Below are 23921 nucleotides of genomic sequence, written 5' to 3' on the forward strand. Positions count from 1 at the left end.
GCAGAACGGGGAAAACGAAGAGGACCGGCGCCGGAGTCCACTTACCCCTTCAGAGGCAGCGGAGCGACGGAGATCTACAGCGGCGTGCGGCAGAAGAGGACGGCTCCCGGATGCGGCGGAAGCCGGTGAGTAGTTGCATAGCAACATCTAGAGGGCTACAGTCTGAGACCACTATAGTGGTCTCTAGACTGTAGCCCTCCAGATGTTGCAAAACTACAACTCCCAGCATGCCCAGACAGCTGTTTGCTGTGTGGGCATGCTGGAATTTGTAGTTTTGCAACAGCTGGAGGTCTGCAGTTTAGAGACCACTGCACAGTGATCTCTATACTGCCCTCTAGATCTTGCAAAACTACAACTCCCAGCATGCCCACACAGCTGTTTGCTGTCTGGGCATGCTGGGAGTTGTAGTTTTGCAACATCTGGAGGTCCACAGTTTGGAGATCACTGTTCAGTGGTCTCTAAATTGTAGCACTCCAGATGTTGCAAAACTACAAATTTCAGCATGCCCACACAGCAAACAGCTGTCTCGGCATGCTGGGAGTTGTAGTTGCGTACCTCCAGCTGTTGCATAACTACATCTCCCAGCATGCCCTTCTGTGATCAGACATGCTGGGAATTGTAGTTTTGCAACAGCTGGAGGCACACTGGTTGGAAAATACTGAGTTAGGTAACAGAACCCAACTCAGTATTTTCCAACCAGTGTGTCTCCAGCTGTTTCAAAACTACAACTCCCAGCATGTACTGACAGACCGTGCATGCTGGGAGTTGTAGTTTTGCAACAGCTGGAGGCTCACTGGTTGGAAAATACTGAGTTAGGTAACAGAACCTAACTGAAGGTTTTCCAACCAGTGTGCCTCCAGCTGTTGCAAAACTACAACTCCCAGCATGTACTGACAGACCGTGCATGCTGTGAGTTGTAGTTTTGAAACAGCTGGAGGTTACCCCCCCCCCTCCCATGTGAACGTACAGGGTACATTCACACGGGCGGGTTTACAGCAAGTTTCCTGCTTCAAGTATGAGCTGCGGCAAATTTTTCGCCGCAGCGCAAATTCCTAGCGGGAAACTTACCGTAACCCGCCAGTGTGAATGTACCCTAAAAACACTACACTAACACCTAATAAAGAGTAAAACACTACATATACACCCCCTTACACTGTCCCCCCCAATAAAAATAAAAAACGTATTGTACAGCAGTGTTTCCAAAACGGAGCCTCCAGCTGTTGCAAAACAACAACTCCCAGCATTTCCGGACAGCCACTGACTGTCCAGGCATGCTGGGAGTTTAGCAACAGCTGGAGGCACCCTGTTTGGGAATCACTGGCGTAGAATACTCCTATGTCCACCCCTGTGCAATCCCTAATTTAGTCCTCAAATGCGCATGGAGCTCTCTCACTTTGGAGCCCTGTCGTATTTCAAGGAAACAGTTTAGGGCCACATATGGGGTATTTCCGTACTCTGGAGAAATTGCACTACAAATTTTGGGGGGCTTGTTCTCCTTTTACCCCTTATGAAAAGGAAAAGTTGGGGTCTACACCAGCCTGTTAGTGTAAAAAATTTTTACACTAACATGCTGGTGTTGCCCTTTACTTTTTATTTTCACAAGAGGTAAAAGGAAAAAAAGACCCCCAAAATTTGTAACGCAATTTCTCCTGAGTACGGAAATACCCCATATGTGGGCGTAAAATGCTCTGTGGGCACACAACAAGGCTCAGGAGTGAGAGCGCCATGTACATTTGAGACTGAAATTGGTGATTTGCACAGGGGTGGCTGATTTTACAGCGGTTCTGACTTAAATGCAAAATAATAAATCCCCACATGTGACCCCATTTTGGAAACTACACCCCTCACGGAATGTAATAAGGGGTGCAGTGAGCATTTACGCCCCACAGGTGTCTGACAGATTTTTGGAACAGTGGTCTGTGAAAATGAAAAATGTAATTTTTTTGTTTGCACAGCCCACTGTTCCAAAGATCTGTCAAACGCCAGTGGGATGTAAATGCTCACTGCACCCCTTATTACATTCCGTGAGGGGTGTAGTTTCCAAAATGGGGTCACATGTGGGGGGGTCCACTGTTCTGGCACCACGGGGGGCTTTGTAAATGCACATGGCCCCCGACTTCCATTCCAAACAAATTATCTCTCTAAAAGCTCAATGGCGCTCCTTCTCTTCTGAGCATTGTAGTTCGCTCGCAGTGCACTTGACGTCCACATATGGGGTATTTCCATACTCAGAAGAAATGGGGTTACAAATTTTGGGGGGCATTTTCTCCTATTACCCTTTGTAAAAAAGTAAAATTTGGGGAAAAACCAGCATTTTAGTGGAAAAATATATTTTTTTCATTTACACATCCGACTTTTAACAAAAAGTTGTCAAACACCTGTGGGGTGTTAAGGCTCACCGTACCCCTTGTTACGTTCCTTGAGGGGTGTCGTTTCCATAATAGTGTGCGATGTGGGGTTTTTTGCTGTCCTGGCACCATAGGGGCTTCCTAAATGGGACATGCCCCCCAAAAACCATTTCAGAAAAACTCACTCTCCTAAATCCCATTGTTGCTCCTTCGCTTCTGAGCCCTCTAGTGCACCCGCCGAACACTTGACATAGACATATGAGGTATTTCCTTACTCGAGAGAAATTGGGTTACAAATTTTGAGAGGATTTCTTTCCTTTTACCCTTTGTAAAAATTCAAAAACTGGGTCTACAAGAACATGCCAGTGTAAAAAATGAAGATTTTGAATTTTCTCCTTCACTTTGCTGCTATTCCTGTGAAACACCTAAAGGGTTAACACACTTACTGATTGTCATTTTGAATACTTTGAGGGGTGCAGTTTTTATAATGGGGTCATTTATCGGGTATTTCTAACCAGAAGACCCTTCAAATCCACTTCAAACCGAACTGGTCCCTGAAAAATTCCGATTTTGAAAATTTTGCGAAAAATTGGAAAATTGCTGCTGAGCTTTGAAGCCCTCTGGCGTCTTCCAAAAGTAAAAACTCGTCAATTTTATGATTCAAACATAAAGTAGACAAATTGTATATGTGAATCAATACATAATTTATTTGGAATATCCATATTCCTTATAAGTAGAGAGCTTCAAAGTTAGAAAAATGCAAAATTTTCAAATTTTTCATGAAATTTTTGCATTTTTCACCTAGAAAGGATGCAAGTATCGCCGAAAATTTACCACTAACATAAAGTAGAATATGTCATGAAAAAACAATCTCGGAATCAAATTTATAAGTAAAAGCATTCCAGAGTTATTAATGCTTAAAGTGACAGTGGTCAGATTTGCAAAAAATGCTCCCGTCCTTAGGGTCATAATGGGCTCCGTCCCCAAGGGGTTAAGGACTGTACCCAGAGAGTGGTGGTCAATGATTCATACTCAGATTGATCCCTGGTTATTAGTGGTGTACCCCAAGGTTCAGTACTGGGCCCACTCTTGTTTAATTTATTTATTAATGATATAGAGGATTGGATTAACAGCTCTGTTTCCATTTTTACAGATGGCACCAAGCATTGTAGCACTGTAAGTCTATAGAGGATGTGCACAAGTTACAAGATGACTTGGATAGAAGTTTTTGGGCATCCACTATAAGGTTCAATGGGGATAAATGTAAAGTTCTGTGTCTGGGTACTAAAAATCTGCAAGCATCATATGAGTGACTGTTAGAGAAGCATCTGGGTGTACTTGTAGATCATAAACTACAAAATAGCACGCAATGTCAGGCAGCTGCTTCTAAGGCTAGCAGGATATTGTCATGTATCAAAAGAGGCATAGACTTGAGGAACAGGGACATAATATTACTCCTTTATAAAGCATTGGTATGGCCTCACAGTTTTGGTCACCAGTTCATAAAAGGGACATTGTGGAGCTAGAGAAGGTGCAGAGACACACAACTAAACAAATAAGGGGCATGGAGCATCTTAGCTATGAGGAAAGATTAGAATAATTACATTTGTTTAGTCTTAAGAAGAGACATTTCAGGGGTATGGAGTCCATTTTAGGACATCGTCAGTCATCAGCCGTAACTCCATCCCACGCCAGGCGAAACAGATTCCCACCTCCTCCCTCGGACCAATCACAGTCTTTTGACAGCTGTAACTCTGTCCCCTGTCTGGCGAAACCGCGTCATACCTCCTCCCTCACACCAATCCTCCGTCAGTTGTCAACCACAATTCCCTTACCCGAAACTTCCTCATCCAAAACGCCATCATCCCTCGGACGATTTTCCCTCAGATGAAATTTCTTGCCGCATAGCATAGCCGACCCTGCACAGCATGTATAGCAAAGTCAAAACTGTGACACTTGCACGTGTACTACAGACACTACATGCTCTACAGAGTCTGTATAGCAGAGCCGACACTGACTCAACTATGCTACACGGCAGGAAGGTTTTTCGTCTGAGGGATGACTGAGTTTTGGATGAGGGAGTTTCGGATGACGGAGGAGGGAGTTGCGGCTGACGCCTGATGGAGATTGGCCCGAGGGAGGAGGCGGGATGCTGTTTCGCCTGACGCGGGACAGAGTTATGTCTGACGATAAGTACTGTAAGGATTAAGATAACCCTTTAAGCTGAGTTTCAAACCCAAAAACCTTAACTTACCTATCAGACATCTATGAGGGAAAGTGTTAAACGCTTTTGCAAAATCAAAAAAAAACTATGGGGGGAAATTTATCAAACCCTGTCCAGAGGAAAAGTTGCCCAGCTGCCCATAATAACCAATCAGATTGCTTATTTCATTTTGCAGGGCCTTATTAAAAATAAAAGAAGCTAGCTGATTGGTTGCTATGGGCAACTTTTCCTCTGGACAGGTTCTGATAAATCTCCCCCTATTTCCACAGCCACTAGTCAATAATTACCTGGGAAAGACTTAGAGCCCTTTTTGACAATTGGTACTACATTCGCCTTTCGCCAGTCCCTCAGCACCAGAGAATCCCTAAATATTATGAACAAGGGTACATGAATTACTGAACCTAGTTCTGTTAGAACTCTTGGGTGTAATCAATCTGGTCCTTGAGATTTGCTTACATTTATTTTACTTAATTTACCATGGACAATATCTACATTAAGCCAGTTCGGTACATTACATGATGTGTTATCTGCTCAGGTCCAACCTGCATCAGCTCCTTCCTCTTTCTTTGTATATACAGAACTAAAGAACCCATTCAGTATCAACTGGCTCCAGAAAGTTAAACAGATTTGTAAATTATTTCTATTAAAAAATCTTAATCCTTTCAGTACTTATAAGCTTCTGAAGTTAAGGTTGTTCTTTTCTGTCTAAGTGCTCTATGATGACACGTGTCTCGGGAACTGCCCAGTTTAGAAGAGGTTTGCTATAGGGATTTGCTTCTAAACTGGGCGGTTCCCGAGACACGTGTCATCAGAGAGCCCTTAAACAGAAAAGAACAACCTTAACTTCAGAAGCTCATAAGTACTGAAAGGATTAAGATTTTTTAATAGAAGTAATTTACAAATCTGTAGTAAGACGTAGATGGGATGGGCACTACAACACCTGAATTATATCAGCTGCAAGCATAGACCATGTAAAGGAGACTCGGTGTGGATAGGGTTCTATGGGGTGCCAAATAAAAGGAGTAGAGTCAATTCCACAAATCCAATAGTAGAGACGAAATAGTCTGCACTCACCATAGGCTTCCTTTTAAAATCGGACTTTATTCAGCCGGCAGGCAGTGTCGGAAAAAATTCACACCCGAGTGTTCCAGTATACTCCGGCTGCATAGCCGCTAGCTGGACACTGCCTGCCGGCTGAATAAAGTCCGATTTTAAAAGGAAGCCTATGGTGAGTGCAGACTATTTCTTCTCTACTATTGGATTTGTGTAATTTACAAATCTGTTTAACTTTCTGGAGCCAGTTGATGTATAAAAAAAAAAAGTTTTTTTCCTGGATAACCCCTTAAAGCTCCTTGTAGTTTTTAAATGCTATAGCTGACCCCTCAGATTTGTATTTTTTAAGTGCAATTTTTGTTGTTGTTTATTGCTCTCAGATGTCAGCCATGTAGGATTAAGTTTTAATCCTTTATACTTGTTCCGCTTAGGAATGAATTTAACTGTATATTTATTTAGTGTTGATTTGAAAATTTCCCATTTATTATCTGTATCAGTATTTAACAACCATTAATCCCAGTCTATGTCCTGAAGTTCAGCTCTTAGTCTTTTTAAAATTAAGTTTTTTGCCCTCCAAACATATCCTTGTTTTCTACACTTTAACCCCTTAAGGACTCAGCCCATTTGGGCCTTAAGGACTCATAAAATCATAACTCTTTTATATTTTCATCCACAGACTAGTATGAGGGCTTGTTTTTCGTGTGACCAGTTGTCCGTTGTAATGCCATCACTCACTTTACTATAAAATGTATGACACAACCAAAAAAGATACTATTTGTGTAGGGAAATTAAAAAGAAAACCACAATTTTGCAAATTTTGAAATGTTTCATTTTCACGCCGTACAATTTATGGTAAAAATGACATGTGTTCTTTATTCTTTGGGACAATAAGATTAAAATGATACCCATGATAACATACTTTTCTATTACTGTTGCGTTTAAAAAAAAATCGCAAACTGTTTAACCAAAATAGTACGTTTAAAATCCCCCTATTTTAAAGACCTATAACTTTTTCATTTTTCTGTATAAGCAGTGGTATGAGAGCTCATTTTTTGCGCAGTGATCTTTTCTTTTTATTGATACCACATTTGCTTATATAAAACTTTTAATACATTTTTTATAAAAAAAAAAAATTTGGAATAAAATGTTATAAAAAAAAGCAGCCATTTGGGACTTTTTTTTAACGTAAATGCCGTTCACCGTTCGGTATCATTAACATTTTATTTTAATAGTTGGGATATTTACGCACGTGGTGATACCAAATATGTATATACAATATTTTTTTTTTTACTTTTTGGGGGTACATGTACGTCCGGCGTCTTTAAGGGGTTAAGCCAAAAAGTTACTTTATTGTGTTCGCTATTACCAAGGTTTTCATGCACAGATACATTCCCAACCAGCTCTGCATTGTTAGAAATGACCAGATCCAGCAGAGCATCACTTCTTGTTGGGTCCTCCACAAACTGTCCCATGAAGTTAACCTGCAATAAATTTTGGAATTTTTTTTTCTTTGCAGTTTTAGCAAAACCTAACCCCAATGAATATTTAGATAGTTAAAATCTTCCATTACCACTGTACCTGCCCTTGCAGCCCTCTCTATTTGTTTATGCAGCTGACCTTCTATCTCCTCAGTGGTGTTGGGGGGTCTATAGATTACACCAAAATTTATCTTTTCAGTGTTTTCCTCCTTTTGTAATTCTACCCACAAGGATTCCACATCCTCAGAATCATCACACGCTCATCACACGTTCAATGTTTTTGCATTCGCCGGAATTAGGATTTCTACAGTGTGAACAGAGCAGCAGAATCACATTGAAATTACTTACACTATGCTGCTGTGTAATGTCTGTGTGGAATATTCATGATGAATTCCGTTCGGACATTCTTCCATGTGAACATACCCTTATTAAGACAGGTTTTTGGATTATTCCTTAACCCATTCTTGCCCTATGACATATGGTTAGATTATGGACGAAAATTTTTTAATGCTGAATGAGCTACACTCGCTTCAGAGATGGTGAGAAATGGCTGCTATTTCCTCTAATGCTGGGCAGTGGTGATTGTACAGTGTCATCAGTGTTACCTGCATTACCCTGTTGGTACAGGCCGGTAGTGCAGGTGACGCTGATGACAATGGTACTTACCTTATCCCATTCTGTGTTTTAATTCTTCAGCAATCCTCTTCGGTATCTCCAGCTCCGAGCTTGCCACCAGCGGGACCCAGCAGAGAATAGCTCCAAGTCGGGCCCGGAGCTGAAGATACCAAAGAGAATTGCTGGAGAATGAGAAAGTAAGTACTATTGTCCTTAGTGTCACCTGCACTACCTATCTGTACCGACAGGAGGTTAATGCAGGCAACACTGATAACAGGTTTCCTTTAACCTTTTAGATCCAGCAGTCAAAGTTGGTCCCTGGATCTAAAATGTAAAATTGTGGGGTATTAGCAAGGTCTCAACCTTAGATGATGACTAAAAGGTCCCTACCCACCAGTATTGTGCATTGAACAGTGGTTGCAATCAAATGGCTAGATGTAATAGTCCCCTATGTTGAAATAAATGCAAATAACTCCCTTCCCCCAATAAAATAAAATTTCATTTTTCAATTAAAATGATTTAAATAAAAATAAACATACACATATGTGGTATCCAAAATGTCTAAATTATAAAAATACAACATTAGTGAAACCGCACGGTGAATGACTTGTGTAACCGTTTTTTAAAGAAAGCAAAAAACTAAATCTATATACTGTAAATGTTGTATCGTTGTACTTGTATTGACCTACCAAACAAAATTACCATGTACAAATATAACATGTCATTTTAATCGTAAAGCACACTGGTTAGGCACAGAAAAACCCAAAAGTTGCAAAAATTTCTATTTATTTTTTGCCTCACAAGCTTTTGTGGTAAAATTAAGTCATTAAAACAACCAATTGATCCTGAATAAAGCAAGCCCTGAAGATGGAAGATTGAAAGGGTTGTGGATTTTAAAAGGCAAAGGGGGAAAAAAATGCAAAAATGAAAATTAGCTTTGTCATTAAAGGGGTACTCCGGTGGGGATAAGATGCCTGATCACTGGAGTCCCGCCGCTGGGGACCCCCAGGATCATGCACGTGGCACCCCGTTTGTAATCAGTCCCCGAAGCGTGTGACATGCCGTTACGCCCCGCCCCCATGTGATGTCACGCTCCGCCCCTCAATGCAAGCCTACGGGAGGGGGCGTGATAGTGTCTAAGCACCACAGTATACCTTTAATGGAAAAAAAAAGCAATGCTATTAAAAGGTTAATAACATTAAGTTTGTGACATGTTTTAAAATGGTTTTAGTCATATTATACCCAGATAATTGAGAATCACGAGAAGCCAAGTTTTCTGTATATAATAAAAAAAAATTCATGGTTGATGAGTCAACCTCCTAAAATATATTTTGTTAGGTTTTGCTCAAATAAATTTTGAACTTGACACCAATTCTAATTTAGCCCTGCACTTTCTTTTTTTTTAAATCAGATCATTTTTATATTTTCAGAAGTTTTCAAACAGTATAATTCATGAAAAAGAACACACAACCTCCCACCGTACCCTCCCAAAACAACACCCACCCCCTCCCCCCAACACAAGTCCATGTCCACCATAAGTCCATATCATCCAGCATCCTCAGGCAGAGTAGGTAAATGTAAAACACAGAAGTCCCAAATAGCAACCTAACCCCCCAGAAGTGACTGACTGCATGCACACATAAAAAGAGCAGAGACTGAAAATGCAGAGAGATCAGTAAGTCATTCACACCATGTCAACAAAAACTGACCAACAACAGAAAGGATAGCACTCTCATGAAAACCAATAAAGTTGGAAGAGAAGGTAGATGGGTGGGTCCGCGGACCAGGGGGCACCCCTCAAGAGCCCTAAACACAAGAAGAACAGGCTGTATAGGGACCAACTGAACCCAACCCATGTTTTCGCTCCCATGGGCCCCACAAATCATCAAATTTACACAGGGCCTTATGTTTTTCATAAATCTTCTTCTCCCACCTGACAATAAGAGATACTCTATTGACCAGATCAGACACTGTGAGAGGGTTAGCCCATATCCAGTAGTGGGCAATAAGCTTTCTAGCCTGATACAAAATGCTTTGGATCACCAACTTCACCCCCATTGGCTCTGAGTCACAGCCAATAAGACCCAATACACAAGGCTTAGGTTCTAGTGGCACAGCAATCCCCTACACTGACGGACCAGGAAGAGAACACCCCTACAGTAGGGAGTCAACAAGGAGCAGTCCCAGTCCATATGATGTAAGTCAGCACCCACCTGACCACACCGTGGACAACCAGAATCAGGGTGAAGACTTAGTCTATGTAAGATTACCGGGGTCTTATACTGTACACCCTATGTAGGAAGAAAAACTGCGACAGATGACTACCCTCAAAGAGGGACAGCAAAGGGGTATGAGACAAAAGCAGTCTTTCATTCCTCATCTGTCTTGGACCACAGTATTCCTCCAAGGTAAACCACAGGATTAAACAGGTGCCAAGAACTTGTGAGGAGCAATCAGTTTATTTTACCCACAATGCATTGTGGGTAAAATAAACTGATTGCTCCTCACAAGTTCTTGGCACCTTTCTAATCCTGTGGTTTACCTTGGACGAATACTGTGGTCTTTTTGCACCTATCGCAGGAGTGGCTGCCTGATCCGAGAAATCCCTTTCTCTACATGCTTTTACCATTGTTGTGCTTGGCTGAGTACAACCACCCCGGGTGAGCATTATTCATTACCGTTCACCAAATTTTATCTATACGGTTTCACACTATGGAGCACTTTCCTTTGTTTTAGCTGTCATCTGTTTAGGGACCCAGGTCACCCTCCCACCTACCCTGCACCATCAACTGGTCATGATAGGAATGAAGGAGTTCCTGATATATCCAGGAGATAACTCCAACAGAGTCAGTGTTCGTAACCAGTGAGTCTTACACAGTATTAGAATGGACCTCCTGTGAGCGCAACCTACACTCCGCCTCATATACATGTTGTAGTTGTAAATATCTATAAAAGGAGGAATGAGGCAGGTAAAACTCAACTTGGAGATCCTCATAAGTCCTAAACACTTCATTCATATAGAGCTGCTCCACCTTCCTCTCCCAAAACTCTATATTCTGGAAAGAGTGGAAATCAGAGAGACCGGGGTTATGCCACACAGGGGTAAATTTAGAACATCCCTCTAGTCCCAGTCCTGCGCTTTCACCGTTTACTTCTGTGGGCCATACATTAAACCACCATGCTGTTTATTCTTGAGAAACATTTCCTGTCAAAATGAGCAGAGATTATATGCTATATGCCATATCAGGTCATGAAAATACATCTAATAGTGCTGTCAGAATGTGCCCCACCTAAATGGCAGTAAAGCAAAAATAAATAAATGTATACCCTTCTCACACTACTTTCCCTTCCGGAAGGATTAATGAGCAATCAACAAGTAGCCATAATTGCCACTTCCTCTCTGATGGACACTATATACCAGTAGAGATCACAGATTGCAATTTACCAGAAGTGGATTCTGATTTAGCTTCTCCTACAGACTTTGTCTTTGTATTTCATGCATCACCTTGGGCACATATTCCATTAGAAAGGAAACATAGGGATCAAATTTGTTTCAAATTGACATCAAATTTTAATTGGTCTCAATCTAAAACTTTTGTGTAGTATATAATTAGAATGGGTAACCACAGAAATTAAAGGGGAACTCTGGTGGAATTTTTTTTTTTTAAATCAACTGTTGCAAGAAAGTTAAGCAGATTTGTAAATCACTTCTATTTAAAAATCTTAACACTTCTAGTACTTAACAGCTGCTGTATACTACAGATATACTACCGGGAAATTTGTGAAGTTCTTTCCAGCCTGACAGCAGTATTCTCTGCTGACGCCTCTGCATGTGTCAGGATAGGTTTTCTAAGGGGATTTGCTTCTAATCTGGGCAGTTCTGACATGGACAGAGGTGTCAGCAGAGAGCACTGTTGTCAGACAGAAAAAAAATTCACAAATTTCTCTGTTTCATACATCAGCTAATAAGTACTGGAAGGATTAAGATTTTTTAATAGAAGTAATTTACAAATCTGTTTAACTTCCCCCGGAGTTGCCCTTTAAGTACATCAGAAGTGACTCCTGTCAAAGACATGAGTACTTGTCCCTATACAGTGACCAACCTAAAGGAAATGCTGAGGCTGTAAGCATGGCTGCCTACACTCATAGGTACATTTCCCTTCATCCAAATAAAATTTCAGAGATTTACCTACCTCTAGTGATTTTTATTGACTGGTCAAGTCACATAAACCAGGAGGGTGACATAGGGTTAGCACTGTACTAATTTCTTTACCCAATGAATGCAGAGAAGTGAGCCTGGTATATGAAATTAGTTAGGACAAGATGAGGAGCTATCTTCTTACATTTCTGTTTTCTGAATGTACAAGCAGTCATATTGAATCACTTCTTACCTGCTGATGTTTGCACAATATCGGTAGTATTCCTAAGGCCCATAAAATCAAACTGATAAAGCCTCCATGATTTCTGATTTGCCGTTTCTACTGAGTTTTTCCTCCATCGATAAATCATCTCTTCCTTTGGATAACCATCTGGGAACAAACAAAAATCTTATCTTTATCAATCAAGTGAAGAACACATTGCTTGTAGTGTTAAGCGGCATAGGCCATATTCGAATTTGCGATATTTCGCGTATATATGGACGAATATTCGTCATACATTCGCTAAATTCGCATATTCGTAATATTCGCGTTTTATTTTTGCATATGTGAAAATTTGCATATGCGAAAATTAGCCTATGAAAATTAGTATATGTGAAAATTCGCATATGCGAAAATTTGCATATGCAAATTTTCGCATATGCAAAAAAATCGCACGCCAGTCTCTCACAGTAGTATTAGAGCCTTCTTTACACCACACAAGCTGTAAGCAGAGAGGGATGATCACTGTGATGTGTACTGTAAAAAAAAAAAAAAAGAATATTTGTAATCACGAATATATAGTGCTATATTCGCGAATATTCGCAAATTCGTTATTCGCAAATAAAATGCAAAATTCACAAATAAAATTTGCATTGCGAATATTGGTGAGCAACACTAATTGCTTGTACTAGTTAGATTAGATTTCTTAGTATCATTGACTATTAAATTAAACAATATACTAGAGAATGTTCCATAAAAGCAATAGAAAATGCTTCCTCTTGATATACACTTATTATAAATTGGGACTGTGGTCAGAATTTTTAACCAACATTGTGGTAATGTGATTATGGTAAGGATTAGAAATAAGCGAATCGAACAAAGTCAAATTGGTTCCAAATTTCATAAAAAAATAGATTCAGACGAAATCGATTTGAAATAACAAATTTCTTCATTAGCGACACCCGCTGTGATCATCCTGTATAATGTATAGATGCGAGCGGCTTTCTCCTGTGCTTGCATATTTGCAATAGATAGGACGATTGCAGTGGGTGTCAGGAGTGACATCTACTGTGATCTGTCCTGAACAACTGTCACGCCCCCTCCCACAGGCTTGCATTGAGGAGCGGAGTGTGACGTCACACGAGGGCGGAGGCGTGATGTCACATGCCTTCGGCCCTGTGGTCGCCGGTAATCAGACCCGGAGCGAACACGCTCAGGGGACTGATTATAAACGGGCTGCCGCGTGCAAGATCACGGGGGTCCCCAGCGGCGGGACTCCCGCGATCAGGCATCTTATCCCCTATCCTTTGGATAGGGGATAAGATGTCTAAGCACTGGAGTACCCCTTTAAGAAAATGTTAGCAAAATAAATACATCCCGGCAGAACTGTACAACAGGCTGATTCAATCTTCTGCACACGGCAGTGTGAACCATTTCTGCAGAACATCGCAGCTAGAAATATTGAATTATTTATGTATATATATATATATATATATATATAAAGCACTAGTCTAAGAATAATATTTGTCTATTCTAACCTTTACTGTAATACTGAATAACAGTATTCTATTCATTTTCAAAAGCTGCTTTGCATGTTAATATCGGCTTGCTGGGCTCTCAGTTCCCTGCCTCGCTCACAAAAATTGTTCACAGCTTTTTAATAAAAAAATTATTTCGTTTTAAAACATTTTAATTTTGTTGCCTACAAATTCAGGAATGGCAACAGTATAAATTTAACATCTTTTCTTTCTTTATTTTTGTGACACATGAGGAAACTATTGAAATCCACATAGCAGACTTTTTTTCTTTTCAGCGCAGAGCTGAAATAATCATTATCAATAACCTGTAGCTACAAAGGTCCCAGGTTAAATATGTGGTAAACCACAAGAGCACAGTCAATTGACTTACTTATTATGCAAATTAATTGTGGTTAAATACATATTTAACCTGAGACCTTTGCAGCTACTGTGGTCTAGTTAATGATTTTCTCTGCTCTGGCAGAATAGAATAAAATGTAAACTTCATTCTTGGGTGTTTAATAAATTATAAAGCCACAAAAATAAAAAAAAAGAAGGAAAATAAAACATTAGAAATAGAAAAATAAATTCAAAAAATTGGAAAAATAAAGGAATTTCGTTTTAAAACATATAAAGTAATTCCCATCAAATTCAAATATCCCTACTGCATCATTCCTTCACCTTTTTTTGTTTTTATGGTGCCCAACGAAAAAAACGCTGCAAGGAAACTGACAGAGCAGTAAAAATGCAATTTGCACACAAAAGTAAAAACACCAGGAAAAACTGCCAAAACACAGGAGAAGGCTGTGGCAGTTTTTCTGGAAGTTTTTCCTGGCATTTCTGCTGGTGGGAAAAAAAACCTTAGTGGATTCCTAGCCTTATAGTTATGTTTTACACGCCTGAGGAAAGCCTATACTGGCCTCTGTACTGGCGGAGGTGAGAGAATGTTCGCTGTTAGTACTGATCATTAGTTGTCCTATTGAAAGGCAACCTGTGGAAAAGAAAGCCGTGAATAGAAGTGTATAGACTTATGACCACTGCTGATAGAGTTGCTGTGAACTGGGGGCAGCTGCCTTAAGTTTCAGCTTATGGCGCGGACAGATACACAGAGAGGCCAGCTGTATCCCGTATTCCATACATATATTATTCTTTCATAATGTATTATCATTTTGTTATATAACTTTTATCTACATTACACAGGGGTGCAGGTCAGGCAAGGCTATAGAGAGGCCAGCAACATCTCTTCTTCCTAACAAATTTTTTATTAGTAATATATTTTAATATAGTGTTTAATAAAGTGTGTGTATGTGTGTTTCACTTTTTTCTCAATTTTTTTTTTACATTATATTTTTTTTAGGTAGTACTACTACTCCCAGAATGGAACTGACTGTTCCATGATGGGAGCTGTAGTACCTGCACTAATAGACAGATCAAAGTAAGTGTCACTCCTGAAACCCGATGCAATTGTCCTTTCTATTGCAGAGATGGAGCGGCTTTCTTCTGTGCTCGCATCTCTGCACTATACTCCGATCGGCAAGTGATGTTAATAGAATTCACATATTTTATTCATATTTCCTGCAGAGAGCTGTGATTGACCAGATGGTTCCAGCCAATCACAGCTTTCAGCAAGAAATATGAATAATAGGTATGTTTTTTTGGCATATACTCATACTAGAGTGGGACCAGAGAAGAACGGCTTGCCGCATCTATACATTGTTCAGGATGATCGCATCAGGTGTCAGAAGTGACACCAGCTGTGATCTGTCTATTAATGCAGGTACTACAGCTCTGAGAATGGAGGGAGCAGTAGTACCTGCAGTTGAGGACAGATCACAGCAGGTGTCACTCCTGACACCCGATGTGATCGTCCTATCTAGATGCAAGATAGCCGCCCGCATCTATACATTATACAGGACGATCGCAGTGGGTGTCAGGAGCTACACCTGGGGCAATCTGTCTATTAGCACAGGTACTACTACTCCCATCATGGAAAAGTCTGTTCCATGTTGGGAGTAGTAGTACTACCTAAAACAAATAGAGGGGAAAAAAGTGAAATACACACCCTTTTTTAAACACATTAAAATACATTACTAATAAAAATTTGCAGAGAATTTATTCAGATCAAATTGATTTTTTTTTTATTTGGCAAATCGTCCGATTCAAATTTTTCAAAAATTCACTCATCTCTAGTAAGGATGTCACCTTTATAATTATTTAAATATATATTATATGTTCTCCTGTGACATAATTCTTACAAAATCTAAAACAGGCCTCATATCTTCAGACACATTTTAGGTTTAGAAAGCATAAAACTAGATGTGGAAGACTTAAGCACAATTTATCACAGTAATACACACCTTGTAATATATTCGGTTCATCTTTCTAGGTATTTACAATACATTTCTCTTCCTTGGCTGGCTTACTTTACACAGTGGCCCTGATTTAGTATTGTAAACCTTATGTTTTGTCTGGTTGTGCGCCAGATTCTGACGCAGACGGTTTGCGCCAAATTTTTTTTTTAAAATGACTAACTCTCCATTTTACTGAGAAAACCCAAAAGAGGGGTGTGGCAGTCTGTAAAAGTGAGTGTCGGCACCGAAAATAGGGCGTGCCCACAACATTTTCACAAAAACTCAACATATTCACTAAGGTTTCCACAGGAAATGTGGTGGATTTGAGCTGAGGAAAACCCAACAGATTAGAGCATGTGTGAAAAAAATCAAAATGTAGGGAAAAGTGCAAAATGTAGGGAAACATTAGTAAATACGATTGAAAAACTATTGTAGGGAATTAAAACCCACAAATAAAACTCCAATTCACTCTTAATAAATCAGGGCCAGTGTTTAAATAGTAACATAGTTCAGAAGGGTTAAAAAAGAGCAGAGTCCATCTAGTTCAACCTATAGCCTTATACCCTTTTCTAGACACTTTCCTAAACTGTCTAAAAATATGGATCAGGCTGCGTGGATCCCCAAATTGGTGATAAGCATGTCAGGCCCAGGTAAAAGTATTGAATACCATCACTGCTAAATACTGATTATGTCTAATACTATTTTAATGCAAACTACTATGGTGCAATAGGATATATGTAATTTTGGGGAGTACATGTAAACAGAACCTTTAACTGACATTGATGGGACTTGTGTGCCATGGTTTTTTTTTAATGGAGAAATATAGTAGTCCCACAGCTTACAACAGCCTCAGGTTACAATGTTTTCAAAATACAATGGTCTTTTCTGGACCTTGATAGCTTTACACCAGACTCAACATATAATGCTACGGACAGTCCAGATCTGCGAAACGTGTCCATGGCTGGAAAAACTTACCAATCTGAATGGGCATTTCACTGGTAAAAAAAACCTTTATTATTGAAGTGCATGCACTGAATTCCTGTCTGGTAGTGCCTCCCTACAGTACAGGGTGGTATTACATTGTCACGATGCCGGCTGGCGGGTAGTGGATCCTCTGTGCCAGAGAGGGATTGGCGTGGACCGTGCTAGTGGATCGGTTCTAAGTCACTACTGGTTTTCACCAGAGCCCGCCGCAAAGCGGGATGGTCTTGCTGCGGCGGTAGTGACCAGGTCGTATCCACTAGCAACGGCTCAACCTCTCTGGCTGCTGAAGATAGGCGCGGTACAAGGGAGTAGACAGAAGCAAGGTCGGACGTAGCAGAAGGTCGGGGCAGGCAGCAAGGATCGTAGTCAGGGGCAACGGCAGGAGGTCTGGAACACAGGCTAGGAACATACAAGGAACGCTTTCACTGGCACAATGGCAACAAGATCCGGCAGGGAAGTGCAGGGGAAGTGAGGTGATATAGGGAAGTGCACAGGTGAAGACACTAATTGGAATCACTGCGCCAATCAGCGGCGCAGTGGCCCTTTAAATCGCAAAGACCCGGCGCGCGCGCGCCCTAGGGAGCGGGGCCGCGCGCGCCGGGACAGGACCGAGGGAGAGCGAGTCAGGTACGGGAGCCGGGGTGCGCATCGCGAGCGGGCGCTACCCGCATCGCGAATCGCATCCCGGCTGGAAGCAGAATCGCAGCGCCCCGGGTCAGTGGATCTGACCGGAGCGCTGCAGCGGAGAGAGTGTAGCGAGCGCTCCGGGGAGGAGCGGGGACCCGGAGCGCTCGGCGTAACAGTACCCCCCCCCTTGGGTCTCCCCCTCTTTTTAGGGCCTGAGAACCTGAGGAGCAGACTTTTATCTAGGATGTTGTCCTCAGGTTCCCAGGATCTCTCTTCAGGACCACAACCCTCCCAGTCCACTAGAAAAAAAGTTTTCCCTCTGACCTTTTTAGAGGCTAAGATCTCTTTGACAGAGAAGATGTCCGAGGAGCCGGAAACAGGAGTGGGAGGAACAGATTTGGGAGAAAAACGGTTGAGGATGAGTGGTTTAAGAAGAGAGACGTGAAAGGCATTAGGGATACGAAGAGAAGGAGGAAGAAGAAGTTTGTAAGAGACAGGATTAATTTGACACAAAATTTTGAAAGGACCAAGATAGCGTGGGCCCAACTTGTAGCTAGGGACACGGAAGCGGACATATTTAGCGGAGAGCCATACCTTGTCTCCAGGGGAAAAAACGGGAGGAGCTCTTCTTTTCTTATCCGCGAACCTCTTCATGCGTGATGAAGCCTGTAGGAGAGAATTTTGGGTCTCTCTCCATATAATGGAAAGGTCACGAGAAATTTCATCCACAGCGGGCAGACCAGAGGGCAAGGGGGTAGGGAGGGGGGGAAGAGGGTGACGGCCGTACACCACGAAAAATGGGGATTTGGAGGAAGATTCAGAGACTCTGAAGTTATACGAGAATTCGGCCCATGGAAGGAGATCTGCCCAGTCATCCTGGCGGGAGGAAACAAAATGTCGCAAATAATCACCCAAGACTTGGTTAATTCTTTCTACTTGTCCATTGGACTGGGGATGATATGCAGAAGAAAAATTTAATTTAATCTTGAGTAGTTTACAGAGAGCCCTCCAGAATTTAGACACGAATTGGACGCCTCTATCCGAGACGATCTGCGTAGGCAATCCGTGAAGACGAAAAATGTGTACAAAAAATTGTTTAGCCAACTGAGGCGCTGAAGGAAGACCAGGAAGAGGGATGAAATGTGCCATTTTGGAGAATCGATCAACGACCACCCAAATAACAGTGTTGCCACGGGAAGGGGGTAAATCAGTAATAAAATCCATACCAATCAGAGACCAAGGCTGTTCGGGGACAGGCAGGGGATGAAGAAAACCAGCGGGCTTCTGGCGAGGAGTCTTATCCCGGGCACAGATAGTGCAGGCTCGCACAAAGTCCACAACATCCGTCTCCAGAGTCGGCCACCAATAGAAGCGGGAGATGAGTTGCACAGATTTCTTGATGCCCACATGACCAGCGAGATGGGAGGAGTGACCCCATTTGAGGATTCCGAGGCGTTGGCGTGGAGAAACAAAGGTCTTTCCTGGAGGAGTTTGCCTGATGGAGGCTGGAGAAGTGGAGATCAGGCAGTCAGGTGGAATGATGTGTTGCGGAGAGAGTTCAACTTCTGAGGCATCCGAGGAACGAGAGAGAGCATCGGCCCTAATGTTCTTATCGGCAGGACGAAAGTGAATCTCAAAATTAAATCGGGCAAAGAACAGAGACCACCGGGCCTGGCGAGGATTCAGCCGTTGGGCAGACTGGAGGTAGGAGAGGTTCTTGTGGTCGGTGTAAATAATAACTGGAAATCTTGATCCCTCCAGCAGATGCCTCCATTCCTCAAGTGCTAATTTAATGGCTAGAAGCTCTCGATCCCCGATGGAGTAGTTCCTCTCCGCCGGAGAGAAGGTCCTAGAAAAAAAACCACAAGTGACAGCATGCCCGGAAGAATTTTTTTGTAAAAGAACAGCTCCAGCTCCCACTGAGGAGGCATCAACCTCCAATAGGAAGGGTTTGGAAGGGTCAGGTCTGGAGAGCACGGGAGCCGAAGAAAAGGCAGACTTGAGTCGTTTAAAGGCGTCTTCCGCTTGAGGAGGCCACGACTTGGGATCGGCATTTTTTTTGGTTAAAGCCACGATAGGAGCCACAACGGTAGAAAAATGTGGAATAAATTGCCTGTAATAATTGGCGAACCCCAAAAAGCGTTGGATAGCACGGAGTCCGGAGGGGCGTGGCCAATCTAAGACGGCAGAGAGTTTGTCTGGATCCATTTGTAGTCCCTGGCCAGAGACCAAATATCCTAGAAAAGGAAGAGATTGGCATTCAAACAGACATTTCTCAATTTTGGCATAGAGTTGATTGTCACGAAGTCTCTGAAGAACCATACGGACATGCTGGCGGTGTTCTTCTAGATTGGCAGAGAAAATTAGGATATCGTCCAGATATACAACAACACAGGAGTATAGCAGATCACGAAAAATTTCATTGACAAAGTCTTGGAAGACAGCAGGGGCGTTGAACAGGCCAAAGGGCATGACCAGATACTCAAAGTGTCCATCTCTGGTGTTAAACGCCGTTTTCCACTCATCCCCCTCTCTGATGCGGATGAGGTTATAGGCGCCTCTTAAGTCCAATTTAGTAAAGATGTGGGCACCTTGGAGGCGATCAAAGAGTTCAGAGATGAGGGGTAGGGGGTAGCGGTTCTTAACCGTGATTTTATTAAGACCGCGGTAGTCAATGCAAGGACGTAGGGAGCCATCTTTTTTGGACACAAAGAAAAATCCAGCTCCGGCAGGAGAGGAGGATTTACGGATAAAGCCCTTTTTTAAATTTTCCTGGACATACTCAGACATGGCAAGAGTCTCTGGGGCAGAGAGAGGATAAATTCTGCCCCGGGGTGGAGTAGTACCCGGGAGGAGGTCGATAGGGCAATCATAAGGCCTGTGAGGAGGTAGAGTCTCAGCTTGTTTTTTGCAGAAAACATCCGCGAAGTCCATATAGGCCTTAGGGAGACCGGTTACTGAGGGAACCACAGAGTCACGGCAAGGGTTACTGGGAACCGGTCTTAGACAGTCCTTGGAACAAGAGGGCCCCCAACTCTTGATCTCCCCAGTGGACCAATCCAGGGTTGGGGAATGGAGTTGAAGCCAGGGAAGTCCAAGGAGAATTTCCGAGGTGCAATTGGGGAGGACCAAAAGTTCAATCCTCTCGTGATGAGATCCGATGCTCATTAGAAGGGGCTCCGTGCGGAAGCGTATGGTACAGTCCAATCTTTCATTGTTTACACAATTGATGTAAAGGGGTCTGGCGAGACTGGTCACTGGGATGTTGAACCTGTTGACGAGAGAGGCCAAAATAAAATTTCCTGCAGATCCAGAGTCCAAGAAGGCCACGGTAGAGAAGGAGAAGACAGAGGCAGACATCCGCACAGGCACAGTAAGACGTGGAGAAGCAGAGTAGACATCAAGGACTGTCTCACCTTTGTGCGGAGTCAGCGTACGTCTTTCCAGGCGGGGAGGACGGATAGGACAATCCCTCAGGAAGTGTTCGGTACTAGCACAGTACAGGCAGAGGTTCTCCATGCGGCGTCGTGTCCTCTCTTGAGGTGTCAGGCGAGACCGGTCGACCTGCATAGCCTCCACGGCGGGAGGCACAGGAACAGATTGCAGGGGACCAGAGGAGAGAGGAGCCGAGGAGAAGAAACGCCTCGTGCGAACAGAGTCCATATCTTGGCGGAGCTCCTGACGCCTTTCGGAAAAACGCATGTCAATGCGAGTGGCTAGGTGAATAAGTTCATGTAGATTAGCAGGAATTTCTCGTGCGGCCAGAACATCTTTAATGTTGCTGGATAGGCCTTTTTTAAAGGTCGCGCAGAGGGCCTCATTATTCCAGGACAATTCTGAAGCAAGAGTACGGAATTGTACGGCATACTCGCCAACGGAAGAATTACCCTGGACCAGGTTCAACAGGGCAGTCTCAGCAGAAGAGGCTCGGGCAGGTTCCTCAAAGACACTTCGGATTTCCGAGAAGAAGGAGTGTACAGAGGCAGTGACGGGGTCATTGCGGTCCCAGAGCGGTGTGGCCCATGACAGGGCTTTTCCGGACAGAAGGCTGACTACGAAAGCCACCTTAGACCTTTCAGTGGGAAACAGGTCCGACATCATCTCCAGATGCAGGGAACATTGGGAAAGAAAGCCACGGCAAAACTTAGAGTCCCCATCAAATTTATCCGGCAAGGATAGGCGTAGCCCAGGAGCGGCCACTCGCTGCGGAGGAGGTGCAGGAGCTGGCGGAGGAGATGACTGCAGAAGCTGTGGTAGTAACTGTTGTAGCATAACGGTCAGTTGAGACAGCTGTTGGCCTTGTTGCGCTATCTGTTGTGACTGCTGGGCGACCACCGTGGTGAGGTCAGCGACAACTGGCAGAGGAACTTCAGCGGGATCCATGGCCGGATCTACTGTCACGATGCCGGCTGGCGGGTAGTGGATCCTCTGTGCCAGAGAGGGATTGGCGTGGACCGTGCTAGTGGATCGGTTCTAAGTCACTACTGGTTTTCACCAGAGCCCGCCGCAAATCGGGATGGTCTTGCTGCGGCGGTAGTGACCAGGTCGTATCCACTAGCAACGGCTCAACCTCTCTGGCTGCTGAAGATAGGCGCGGTACAAGGGAGTAGACAGAAGCAAGGTCGGACGTAGCAGAAGGTCGGGGCAGGCAGCAAGGATCGTAGTCAGGGGCAACGGCAGGAGGTCTGGAACACAGGCTAGGAACATACAAGGAGCGCTTTCACTGGCACAATGGCAACAAGATCCGGCAGGGAAGTGCAGGGGAAGTGAGGTGATATAGGGAAGTGCACAGGTGAAGACACTAATTGGAATCACTGCGCCAATCAGCGGCGCAGTGGCCCTTTAAATCGCAAAGACCCGGCGCGCGCGCGCCCTAGGGAGCGGGGCCGCGCGCGCCGGGACAGGACCGAGGGAGAGCGAGTCAGGTACGGGAGCCGGGGTGCGCATCGCGAGCGGGCGCTACCCGCATCGCGAATCGCATCCCGGCTGGAAGCAGAATCGCAGCGCCCCGGGTCAGTGGATCTGACCGGAGCGCTGCAGCGGAGAGAGTGTAGCGAGCGCTCCGGGGAGGAGCGGGGACCCGGAGCGCTCGGCGTAACATACATGTTCTGTACTACTCTTTACCTGTGCCAGGGTTGGCTGCTCCTTCGAATACCAGGTAAGAGCAGCTCCCTTTTACTTTTATGGGACCCCGAAGAATCTCCTGCCCTCTACATAGACAATGATTTACATTTTCTTACTTTTATATGGAAGTCCTTGCTTTATCTATATTAGTTTCTTATAAATTTTTCTTTAATCCTCACTTTTTCCTATTTTTGGATGACATTTTGGTGCTTCAGAACCAATTACCTGGTTTACATAGAATTCCAACATACAATGGTTTCAAAATACAATGGTCGTCCTGAGACCAATTTATATTGTAACTTGATGGACCACAATAGAGAAAATTCAGTGAGGAAATTCTGCCATGTAAATGGGTCCTAATTGAGGAACAGCATAGAGTGGAGTTCCAAGAAAACCGGATCCTGAATTTACAGTTGTGCTCATAAGTTTACATACACTTGCAGAATTTATGATTTTTTAAGCATTGTTCAGAGAATATGAATGATAACACAAAAACTTTTCTTTCAATCATGGTTAGTGGTTGGCTAGCCGAAGCCATTTATTGTCAAACAGATGTGTTTACTCTTTTTTAAATCATAATCACAACTCAAACTACCCGAATGACCCTGATCAAAAGTTTATGTACCCCAATTCTTAATACCGTGTATTGCCCCCTTTAAAATCAATGACGGCTTGAAGTCTTTTGTGGTAGTTGTGGATGAGGCTCTTTATCTTCTCACATGGTAAAGCTGCCCATTCTTCCTGGCAAAAAGCCTCCAGTTCCCGTAAATTCTTGGGCTGTCTTGCATGAACTGCATGTGTGAGGTCTCCCCAGAGTGGCTCAATGATATTAAGGTCTGGAGACTGAGATGGCCACTCCAGAACCTTCACTTTATTTTGCTGTAGCCAATGACAGGTCAATTTGGTCTTGGGTTTTGGATCATTGTCATGTTGGAATGTCCAAGTAGGTCCCATGCGCAGCTTCAAGGATGATGAGTGCAAATTGTCTGCCAGTATTTTTTGATACAGCACAGGGGCAAGCCTCAAACCTTCGGGCACAAAGTCATTTGGAGTGATGAGACTAAAATGTAACTGTTTGGACACAACCATAAACACTACATTTGGAAAGGAGTCAACAAGGCCTATAATGAAAGGTACACCATTCCTACTGTGAAACATGGTGGTAGATCGCTGATGTTTTAGGGATATGTGAGCTACAAAGGCACAGGAAATTTGGTCAGAATTTATGGAAATATGTATGCA

The 23921-nt window shown here is 43.1% G+C and overlaps 1 protein-coding gene across 3 annotated transcripts in view; it reads right to left on the bottom strand.

Moving 5' to 3' along the window:
* The window catches only part of GABRG3 (gamma-aminobutyric acid type A receptor subunit gamma3), a 656700-nt gene that overhangs the window by 154195 nt on the left and 478584 nt on the right, over nucleotides 1-23921 (bottom strand). For all 3 annotated transcript variants that reach the window (XM_056555892.1, XM_056555893.1, XM_056555894.1), the window contains one exon: nucleotides 12110-12247. In XM_056555892.1, the coding sequence (XP_056411867.1) occupies nucleotides 12110-12247 (138 nt within the window). The remainder of the gene's footprint in view (nucleotides 1-12109; nucleotides 12248-23921) is intronic.

This window comes from Hyla sarda, chromosome 2 (genome assembly GCF_029499605.1).
Source record: "Hyla sarda isolate aHylSar1 chromosome 2, aHylSar1.hap1, whole genome shotgun sequence".
Taxonomy (NCBI): Eukaryota; Metazoa; Chordata; class Amphibia; order Anura; family Hylidae; genus Hyla; species Hyla sarda.